The sequence below is a fragment of the Centroberyx affinis genome, unplaced genomic scaffold, assembly GCF_046629955.1.
Source record: "Centroberyx affinis isolate AG114_WGS23_722 - 3 ecotype Tasmania unplaced genomic scaffold, CSIRO-AGI_Caff_v1 ptg004685l_1, whole genome shotgun sequence".
In the NCBI taxonomy this organism is placed as follows: domain Eukaryota; kingdom Metazoa; phylum Chordata; class Actinopteri; order Beryciformes; family Berycidae; genus Centroberyx; species Centroberyx affinis.
Genome location: NW_027282265.1, coordinates 30,035 through 41,331, shown reverse-complemented (window position 1 = coordinate 41,331; position 11,297 = coordinate 30,035). Strand labels below are relative to the sequence as shown.

Sequence of the window (11,297 nt, the reverse complement as noted above, 5' to 3'; positions counted from 1 at the left end):
TGTGTGTGTGTGTGTGTGTGTGTGTGTGTGTGTGTGTGTGTGTGTGAGAGTGTCTGCATGTTGATGATCAGTGTCGTTGGAATTCATGTCACCTCTGTGTATAAGTAAATACAGAGTGAACATGTGTGTTACAATATGGGTTTAACCTGTGTGTGTGTGTGTGTGTGTGTGTGTGTGTGTGTGTGTGTGTGTGTGTGTTTCAGTCGGCCCCTCCACCCAGCAGGTCCCCTGGCAGCAGTGAGGCAGGACTGCCCATCTGGTGACGATCCTCCAGCGCAGGAGACCCCCAAAGGCTACTGCTGGGGTACCCCGCTCCCCCCATGCCCCCCATCCCCCCCCACAGACCCTGCCTCCCGGGCTCCACCCCCCCGGCCCCGCCCACCCCGGCCCCGTTGCTCCACTGGGCGAAGATGCCCAGGCCGGGCCCCTGGGTGGCGGCCGGGTCCGAGGAGCTTCCCGTACCGTCGAGGCTCTGCCAGCCGGAGCCGGACGGCCCGACTCCTCCGCTTCCCGCTCCTCCGGCGGTGGAGCCTCCGTCGACTCCTCCTCCTATGACTACTCCTCCTCCTACTCCGCCTCCTCTCTCGCCGCTCCCTCCGGTGCCGTTGGCCCCCACCGCCGAGGTCGCCGCGGGCCCGGAGCCCGTGGAGCCGGGCGCCGTCCCTCCGCTCCCTCCTCCTCCTGCCTGGGAATGTGCAATGTAGCGAGCCACTTCCTCCTCACTCACAAACTCCGCCAAGATGGTGGTGTTACCCAGAACACACCTGGGCAAGACAAAACACTCAGTCAGACATTGGGATATTGGGGGGAAAAAAACACAAAACAAGTAAACATGTCGTCCCCCATGCAGCCACCCGTTGGGCCAGTCAGTAACAAGATGCTTCTACCCTCCAGGGTTCGTCAAAATTAGACCGGTGATGTTGCAGCTGCGACCTTTCAAAGTTTGAAATTTTTACCTTTAATTAGAGCGCCTCCATCAGGCAAATCTGTGTCATTTTTAAACGCCAGAACACAAGGTCAAAATGCGTCATACCCACTAGTCGCACACTCTATCATGCTCCGAAATTTGAATAAAGTTGTGACATGATGATTTGGTTTCAGCGACCGATGTTTGGTTATCATGTCCAAGATTTATCGTAATCGGACCAGTCAGATATCACATATCAGGACACATATCACATATCTTTAATGATAGCACCCCCGTTATGCCATTCAGTGTAATATCTGAGGATAGCTGGATGTGTGTGACAAGTTTTCTGTGTTAATCGGACTTACCGTGCAGGAGTTAGAGCATTCAAAGTTAGAAATGTTGGCCTTTAATTTTAGCGCCCACATTAAGCCAAAAAGTGACATTTTCTGTAAACAGTGGAACAGTTCGAAGACGCACGATCCCTCCAAATCACCTGAGAAAACACGTATGACGGACAGACACAGCTCAAACACAAATCTTACATGTGAAGTGCGCTCTGGGCCTTGGCTGCTTCCTGTTTGGAGCTGTAGCGAATCAGAGCGGTGCCCTGGGTCAGGCCGAGGTGAAAGGTCAGCAGGGGGCCGTGCTGCATGCAGATGGTCCTCAGAGTGGAGCCATCGATCTGCAGGGACAGACAAGACGGGCTTAGTGGGACAAGAGGCATGTGTGAAGGAATGAAATCCAGAGGAGTTTGAATGTTTATGTCTGGATTTTAATTGTTAATTTATTTTCTCGTCGTATACACTTCATCATCTCTTTTTATTCGTTTTTTATTTATCTTATCCTGTATTTCTTATCTAATGTCTTATATACCTGGTGTAAAGCACTTTGAATTGCCTTTGTGTACAAAATGTGCTATATAAATAAACTTGCCTTGCCTTGCCTTTACATGGCTTTGTCAGGATAATTACAATTCCAGATGGAAAAAAAAAGATCAAAACAACTGAAACTCATTGAATGGAACATGTTTTTTTCCCCCATAACAGTTTTTTTTTTTTTTTTTATAGAAGAAAATTCACTTTTTGACTTGACTGAGTTGAAAGAAAACACATGGATGATGTAATCTTGTAAGGCAAGTGTGTGTGTGTATATGTGTGTGTGTGTACCTGTGGTGTGAGATTGCTGAGCACCAACCAGCAGCTTCCCCGGGAGCTGCCATCACTCCAGGTAGAGCCTGTGGCGAGAGAGAGAGAGAGAGAGAGAGAGAGAGAGAGCAAACAGAAAAGAGAGAGAGAGAGGAAAAATGGAGTGAGAGAGTGAGTTTTCCATATTCCCAGTAAACACAATCCCTCCCTCTGTATTACCCACGGCTTCTCAAACGCAATAAATGATGAATAACTTTCCCTGTAGCTCGGCTGCTCCTCCAAATCAAATATAAATGGACTCGCAGAAGCAGCTGTGTTTTATCTCCCGCGTACATTTACATCAGCTGAATATTTCAACACGTGGTACGGCCGGACAAGGGAAAAGCACGAGCTCGCAGCCAAAACAACACGAGAAACGCGTTAAGGCCTTACCGGTGGAGCTCGAGCCGCCACCGCCCCAGCCCCTGGCGGCCAATCGCGGGGCTCCTCCCGACCAAGGGGAAGGCGACGGCTGCTTCTGACTGGGTAGTCCTGGAGGTGGGCGGGGCAGGTGGGTCTGGCTGCTGCCGCGACTGGCTTTCCAGGACTTGTTGTGGCCAATGGGCTCCGGGGGCCAGCTGGTCTTGTAGTCTGTGTACTTTGCTGTAGGGGGGGGGGGGGACAGGAAATACATGAGCCAAATTCAGTGAAACATCTGTGGAAACACCAGTGACTCACACACTAAACCCTGTAATATTGAGATTCTGGGTTTGGTGAACAGTGCTGCTTGTCTGATGTCGTCTATTGTGGGTTAGTACATTGTTCTGTTGACATCTGAATATGGGCTTCTGTATGAACGCTCACTTTGGATCATGAAATCCAGTGTATTGATAAAATGCGATGCTGAAAAAGGCAGAGTAAATGTGTGCACAGTGACGATAACAAAAAGGTGTCACATCCATTTTTGTATCTATGCTTCTGCAGCTTGTTTCAACACATTGTGGTTATATGTGCCTTCCAGTTTTGACTGAATTGAGGCCGATCAAGTCACTGTTTGGTTTTCTTTCCATTGTCGTATCTCATGAAAAAGCTGGCTTAACCAAGCTCCAAAATGGTGACAAATGTCTCAAATGAATGATTTAAGATTTACTTGTTGTCATGGCAACGCTGACAAAACGCTGATTTGAGCATGTAGGTCACATGTCTCGGGATTCGATTGTGTGTACTGCATATCCAAAATTGGAAAAAAAAGCAACTCCAAGCAGCTTTTTGCTATTCACACAGATTAGGAAACATCTGATCTGTGTTGCATGTGAGGCAAAGAAAAACAGAACTGGGGACAGTTTTAGCTGAAGTGTGAATGCAGCCTGAGATTTCATTCAGAGTTACGCTTGACTCAAACAAATGTTAATATACAGACAGTGAGAAAGAGTGAAAAGAGTGTGAGAGGGGGAAAAAGAAGAGCAAGAGAGTCAGACAAAGCAAGCGCAAGGTGTTACTCTGAGTGAGTTTCTGAATGGGCTGGTGTGTGTGTGTGTGTGTGTGGCGAGGTTACCTGAGTTGTGTGCGTTGTTGAGGGGGCTGTCTGAGGCACTGTAGGGCCAGGCACCAGGTGAAGGCAGCAAGGTGTTGAGGGGAGGGGTGGAATCTGCAGCAGAGGCACCGACAGACGACATTTATCATCACTCCACCATTTAATAACTAAAAACTATTCTGAAAATTAACTGAAAACCATTAAGTCTACTCTACAGTGCTAATATATTTGTCACAATAACATACAATATTGTGATCCATATTCAAGTGTAGAGATTTGTTGCTTGGCTAACCTAAGAAACCGCTCTAGTTTCTTAGCAACTGACAGCTCTGAATGTGGCTGAGGCTGCAGCTCACTAATGTCAATTCCTTTCATCCTTTACCTTGGCTTAATTTAGTTTATTTGCAAAGTGAACATAGAAGCAGAATGATAAAAAACACAGATAAAATACAATGATAAAAAACATTGGAAGAAGACAAATGACTTCTCTAAACACCATGGGATTTAGAGAAACATCTTGACCCAAACAAAAGGAAGAAACAAGCAAGAATGACAACATGGCACATAAAATAACAAGGAAAATTAACTTCTGCTAAATATCTGATTATATTCTGGTACTGATACAATACGAGACAAGGCAATAGAGCGGTTAAGACCCACCCATGTTTCTGCGGTACTTACCAGTATTATCTTGTAGCAACTGGTGCTCAGTGTCATTGAGGCTGGGGGAGCCCGTGTTTCCCATCATGCTCCCTGGGGTCATGTAGGGGTCAGACTCGGGGTCGACGCGGTCGATTCCCTTCCAGGGAACGCCAGGCTGGAACTCTGGGAAGGACACAGACATGCGGTATGGTGAGCCTGAGGCCAGTTTGTCAAGGCAAGAGGTAAAATATGACACGCTCAACAACATTAGACACGCTGAACCTCAACACTTTATCAACAGCAAAGAGGGGAAACAAGAAATTCCACAGTCCATAATTTCATTTTCCGGTCCGTAAACATTAAAGAGGCAGAGAGAAAGCACTCCTGCACTGCTGAGCTCCTAATATCTAAAATCTAAATTTAGTAACTTAATATCACTTAAAAAACAAAACAAAAAAAGAGTAAAAAAAAAAGCAACAGCAGCATTTTGACAAAAGGTGTCATAGAAAATGTGAAAAAGACATTTTGATTTTGTCATGTTTGCATCGAATTCCTAGACAGTAACAATCCCAGAATTCCATACTTTTTCTTGACCTTAATTCCTTGATTTGATTTGAAAATTTTGGTATTCAGCACGATAGTCATCTTGCCCCTACAAACTCTGCCATATCACTCTATAGATGAAGGTCATTCATCTATAGCAACAATCAGAATATGTGAGGCAACAGCGGTCTAAAACCACAGACAATGTATCGTCATACAGGACAGTACAACAACATTTTTCCATAAGTTCCATATCTTTTTTGTGCAATTTCAAAATTTATCATGACCTGGAAATTACCAAATTCTTTTTCCATACATTTCCAGCCTTTCCAGGAGTATGTAGGAACCCTGATTTACCGACACCAAGGGCAACAAGTATGCAGTAACTATGTTATTCACACTACGCAAAAATTCTTTTACTTTCCCAAGAATTTGGAAGTTTATTAGGGAGTTCATCTGGGGATAATATAGTCGACATTCCTACTTCACTCAATATTTTAATCGCTCAGGAATCCAGGATATCACTGTAATTACAATTTGCTCCTAATTGGTTGAATGAGGGTAAAATAAAATGAGATTTCCTCTGTCGGTGAGTTATCCTGAGCCACTCACCAGGGGGCCAGCTGGGCGCGGTCGTAACCTTGGAGCTCATCTTGTTGCCGGGGGTGCGATGCCAGTGATCGCCCAGGCCGTCTCCAACCATCATGTCGTACTGAGAGTAGGGCGACCCGCCCGGCATCTTCATGGGGGTGACGGGACCTGGGAGGGCGAGGATGTGTTACATCAACGAACAACAGATGGGCTAACAGCTATTCACCCTGATATGTGACTTCACGTCTAATCTCATTACCAAGCGATCTGCCTCACTCTCACCAAATATATTAGTCAGAAAAATAGAAATCAAAAAGATATCTTACCATTTTTGTGGAGTGCGCTCTCGGGTGGGGAGGGGTCTGGGGGCGAGTGTCCCTCCATCATCCATTTGAAACGGGACTGTTGCACCCCCAGGTCCTTCATGCCCCCAGGACCCCCCACCACGGGACCCCCGAGGTCCAGACCCGACAGGTTGACGCCAGAACTAAACCCTGTGGGAGGGGGAGAGGGAGAGAGAGAGAGAGAGTGAGAGAGAGAGAGAGAGAGAGAGCGAGAGAGAGAGAGAAACAGGGAGGGGGCATTGTAAAATAGACTCTTAAAATAATTCAGGTTTTTATCATTTTTAATCTGCAACATTTTCATATAAATAAATGTCTGTAGCCAGTCGATGAAAGCTTTGGCATTTGCTGTTCTAAACCCACATCTCTCCCACAAGGCTCGCTCTGATTAATTAATTGATGTGAATCAATCGATCGAGGGCCAAATGCTCACCGGAGTACGGCCCGTGTGTTTTCTGGTGCAGGTCGGCCACAGATCCCGGCAGGCCAGGGTGGGGCAGGGAGTCAGCGCCGGGCAGTTTGGGACCCCCTCCGCCTCCTCCACCAAGGTGGGAGGGGGAGAGTTTGGAGCTGCCGCCGACACCCCCGACCTGCTGCTGCTGCCTCTGCTGCTGGAGCACCGCCATGATGCGGGCCAGCTGGGGAGGGACGACAACACAAAGAGTCAGCAGGTGGCAAAACAGTGTGGATGTACCTGTATTCATCCATGATCTGTGGAGGTAAGAAATGGAGTTGAGTGTGTGGTGTGTGTGTGTGTGTGTACCTGTTGAGGGTCAGCCTGCTGGCGTACGTTCGGCGTGAACTTCCTCTGGTTTTGCAGTAGCTGCTGTTGCTGCTGCTGAGGCTGCTGCTGCTGCTGAAGGAGGAGCTGGCAAGCCTGAAGGAAGAAAGGAGGGAAGAAAGAAAGAGAGAAAGAAACAACGAAAGAAAGAGTGGGGCAGCCAGAGAGAGAAATGAATGCACTATGTACCACAAGGAAAGATAACCACTATATTCTGGATATATGATAATCGTTATGCCAGGATCACACTTAATACGTTGGATGTGTTACTTGCCGATGGAAGTTTGTTCATTTCTAATTTAGAGAAATTCTGTTGCAGATGCACAGTGTTGTGATAATAGTGTCGCAATGCGCTGAAGCTAAAGCTAAAGCTAATGTAGTTTTACCCATTTCTTTTTGCTACCTCTCTGGAAAGTAATCATGATCATAACATTTGGGCAGTGAGTCAGAGTTAAAACAAAAGTTTATGTTGTAATACAACAACCGATAACAATGTCTTATCAGTTTCATCTCAATACATTTGCGTCACAGGATGCACACATTTGTGTTTGCAGAAGCAGTTTGCAAATGCATTTTGGTGTGATCCTGACAATACAATTACTAGTGCAGTGCCCGTTCAAAACATGCCTGTTCGGAACGGGCCGACTGCTTGGCCTCCGGTGTTGCTGCTTGCAGCTTTCTCGAGAACCGCCCATCCAAACAACTTCACACTCGACACGGCGCTTCCAGTCGCTTGCTTTGAGCCCCGCTGCTGCACAGAGCGCCTTTCGCTTGTTTAGTCAAAGTTTATTAATATTCAACGTGTCGTGTGTCCAATCCGACACTGCACGTCCTTGGGTCCCCAGCAATACACCCGCCAAGTGTGAAGTAGATCGGACGAACGGTTCTCGAGATATGCGAAGGACACACATACAGACAGAGATTCCTTGCTTTATAGTATGATGTTCCTAAAACATTTAATAACGGCAGGGTTCCTACACAGTTTCAGTTTGTAAATTCCACCCTTTTTCATAAATTCTTGATTTGAATGCTGATAGTCATATTACTTACATCCCTACTAACTATGCCATATCACTCTATCCATTAAGATTATTCTTCAAAGGAACAAATGGAATATGGGAGGGGACTAAAACCACAGAAAACTTCTTTGTGCATCTTCCAAACCTCCGAGACCTAGAAATTGCCAATTGTTTTCCATACATTTCAAGACTTTTCGGACCCTTGTAGGAACCCTGTAGTGAGTTAAGAGAAGTATTGAGCCGTTCCTCACCAGTTGAAACTGGATGTGAGGTGGGTAGATGCTGCTGAGCATGGCAATGTGCTGGGGGGACAGCTGCGGAGGGAACACACCTCCCCCGACTCCTGCCACTCCTCCCACGCCGCCAACACCGCCCACGCTCCCGCTGGGAGGGGGCATCTGCTTCAGCATGGAGCCTGGCACCTGGGGACAGACGCAACAGAAGGCACACCTGTTACCACGGAAACCTGGAGCACGCAACGCCCGGTGCTGTAACCACTAGCGACGACATTAGCCCACCGCTTCCCTCCGACTGACATCGATTCCTTTTGATGTTCTTGTTAGTCTGTGTTAACAACTGACCCGACCCGAGTGAGTGAGAGAAATTGATCCAATCCCTGGAAAATCACATGCGTTTGACATAATTGTATTCCTTAGAAACAAGTGGGGAACATGATCAATGTTGTGCTGAAGAGTGACTGCGCTCTCTAGGGACGGCACTGACTACCAGACGCAACACATGCAGCCAGCAGACGCCTTAAGCTCATATAAAAATAACCAGACAATTACCTAGTGTGCCAAAAAGCTCCCAGCACAAACACAACTGTTTGTAGTAGTTTTTAATATCACTTTGCTCACATATGATCTGGGAATATGCTGATTCAAGTAGAGCTGTGATGATTAATTGATTAATCGATTAGTAGTTGTCAACTATAAAATTAATCGCCAACTATTTTGATAATCGATTAATCGGTTTGAGTCATTTTTTAAGAAAAATAAGTCCAAATTCTCTGATTTCAGCTTCTTAAATGTGAATATTTTCTGGTTTCTTTACTCCTCTATGACAGTAAACTGAATATCTTTGGGTTGTGGACAAAACAAGACATTTGAGGACGTCATCTTGGGCTTTGGGAAACACTGATTGGCATTTTTCACCATTTTCTGACATTTTATAGACCAAACAACTAATCAATTAATCAAGAAAATACTCAACAGATTCATCGACAATGAAAATAATCGTTAGTTGCAGCCCTAGATTCAAGTTCATCCTATGTAGGAGGTTCCATGTCAGTTCACAACAGACCCATTGACGCAGGTGGAGTTCCTTATCTGTCACTTCTCTGTGGCTGTCACCTTATAATGTCATCAAAAGCAAAGCGTACATCCTGTGTTCAAAATGTCAGACGAAATTACAATCCCCATATTTCTCAGTGAACACTGTTCTCTAAACTTGCTTCTTTGTTGTCGCTGCTACAAAGTCTCCATGTCGTAAACACCGCCCTTGCATAAGATGCTTTTTATGTCACACTCGTGCCAGATAATCAAACCAAGCAGGTGTGGCAACGTGACACCAACCTGAGCATTGAACGTTCACACCTAGCAGAGCACAGACGGACCTAGGTCTCATGTTGCGTTTATGACATGTCAGATTTATCGTAAATATGAGCTGCCGACTGGGAAAATGTTCACATCGGCCTCCTAGAGTCAACTGAAAGTAGGACGTGGGAAGTTTTTGTAGGCTTTGATATCTCCCACCTGGCGTCACAAATTGCTGAAGTGTGTCAACACAGGCGGCAAACATGAGAGTGAATCCACCAAAGTCGGTTTCCTTTGCTCCTTAAGGAATTTCATAAGAAGTTAATAACAGTTGATCGTAATAACCCGTATGATAACAACAGGGATGGGCCAGACAATTGCCCTTACGATCGCCATCTTAGATGTTCCAGTGAGTTTAGCACATTAACGCTTTCAAGTTGTAGTAACAAGATGTCATCCCGTTCTACCGCTTCTTTCTATATGACTTGAACGCAGCATAAACCCTGAATGTGACTGAGGTAGTTTTTTTGTTTAGAATTTCTGCTTTTTATTGGACAGTTAACAGCTGAAAGAAATGGGAAAGAGTGAGGAGAGAGAATGGTATGACATGCAGTAAACATGCCACATACTTCATGTGTCAATGGGCGATGTGGAAGGGGTAAAGGTATAAAACATACAGTGGAGGAAGATCAATCAGCAAAATAAACACACAAGCTTTAGTACCTGCGGTGACAGGAACTGATGAGGCACTTGCGCTCGTATCCCTGGGGACTGGTTCATGGGTGGGACACTTGGCTGGTGTCTTGACTGGGGCATCCCTCCGCCACTGCCGAACATATTGTGACCGCCCTGAGATCGAAGATGGAAATTTAAAAAAACGTGTTGTAGAACCCGTAGCAGAGGGGAAAGAGACATGAAAAACTGATACACAAGACAACGTTGAAATAGAGGAGGATAATTCGGAGGTAAATTTCTATAATTATCTTATGAAAGAATGGAAATCTACAAGAACCGATTTCTATGGGGTAAAGATGGCAGGACGGAAACAAGAGGAGCTGCAGTCTTACTTGTCTAAGGGGGATAGTGTGGTTGAAGAGGGGATGGGACTTGTAGACAGTGGGTGGAGAGTACAGAGAGCAAGGACCCTCCTCCCCAAGGCACCCATCCTGATTGGTGAAAGGCAAGGTCTGTCACAGCGACAGCCAATGGAAGTTGCCCAATTTGAGGAGTAGTAGTGGTGGTGGTGGTGGAGGTGGGGGGTGGGGAGTGGGACGAGACAAGGAGAAAGGGTGCAGACCAGAAAGGAAAGAGAAAGGCAAAGGAAGAGAATCGTAGAAGGAAAGAAGAAAAAGACAAAGAGTTAACTAGACATGAGAAACACATAACAGATGAAGAGAGACCACTAACGTGGCAGTAAGGCGGCACCTTGTCATAGTAGGATCCAGCATCCCCAGGTCCTGCCTCTTTGGAACCAGGCGAACGATAAGCCATCCCCACTCCTCTTCCTCCCTTTCTCATGTCTCCATTGTAATCGTTCATTCCCATGCCTCTCTTCTCTGCATCCATCTTCTTCTCCTGGAGGGAACCCGGAGCCAAGTCCATGTTTCGGCCGCTGGGATCATCACCCTGTGCAGCAGAAAAGGTCATCATCATCATCATCACCATCATCATCAGGTAGGAAATTGCCCCCAGTTAAATGCCTGTAAGTTGTGGCTGGTAAGTTTTTGGCAGATAACTAACCATCATTTAGAGGTCCTGCCTTAGTCTAAAAATCTATCTGACAGGTAAAATAGTCAAAGTGGCTGGTGGACATAAAAGTGATTTTTTCCCCCCGATCATCACCATGACTGGTGTAATACAGCCAACCTGCCAGTGACCCAGATTGCCTCACACTTAAGAAATCTGTTGACACGTGGCTCAGTATCGCAGCTACACCGACATTCATGTCATCAAGAAATTATTGGTTGGTTTGTAAGAAATCCAGGATAAATTCAGTGACACTGAACTGAGTCCCAAAACCACATAATCTCCCAAATAGGATTAGCTAACAAAGTGGCTGGAAGAGATGATGAACTTACCAGCCACAGTCAAAATGTACCAACATTTGGCTGGTGGAAATATCCTTACCTTGCTCTGCCACCCACAATAGCACTAAGGTAATACGTAAAACAATAAGAAAAGAAATCTTCTGTCTTACCAGCAGCCCCATGTTAGAGAACTGTCTGTTGATGGGGTTCATCCACGAGTCTCCTCCTCCAGGCTTCAGCGGACCCTGAT

General features: G+C 46.0%; 1 protein-coding gene across 1 annotated transcript in view; it reads right to left on the bottom strand.

Annotated features, from left to right (window-relative positions):
• The window catches only part of tnrc6ba (trinucleotide repeat containing adaptor 6Ba), a 24,548-nt gene continuing 13,251 nt past the window's right edge, over window positions 1-11,297 (bottom strand). Inside the window, exons 8-22 of the mRNA XM_071544841.1 lie at window positions 11,218-11,292; window positions 10,446-10,646; window positions 10,088-10,207; window positions 9,744-9,869; window positions 7,737-7,907; window positions 6,449-6,562; window positions 6,119-6,323; window positions 5,671-5,838; window positions 5,366-5,512; window positions 4,250-4,393; window positions 3,590-3,682; window positions 2,488-2,697; window positions 2,077-2,144; window positions 1,453-1,592; window positions 1-764 (exon numbers count right to left, since the gene is read on the bottom strand). Coding sequence (XP_071400942.1) covers window positions 200-764; window positions 1,453-1,592; window positions 2,077-2,144; window positions 2,488-2,697; window positions 3,590-3,682; window positions 4,250-4,393; window positions 5,366-5,512; window positions 5,671-5,838; window positions 6,119-6,323; window positions 6,449-6,562; window positions 7,737-7,907; window positions 9,744-9,869; window positions 10,088-10,207; window positions 10,446-10,646; window positions 11,218-11,292 — 2,547 coding nt within the window. The 3' untranslated portion in view covers window positions 1-199. The remainder of the gene's footprint in view (window positions 765-1,452; window positions 1,593-2,076; window positions 2,145-2,487; window positions 2,698-3,589; window positions 3,683-4,249; window positions 4,394-5,365; window positions 5,513-5,670; window positions 5,839-6,118; window positions 6,324-6,448; window positions 6,563-7,736; window positions 7,908-9,743; window positions 9,870-10,087; window positions 10,208-10,445; window positions 10,647-11,217; window positions 11,293-11,297) is intronic.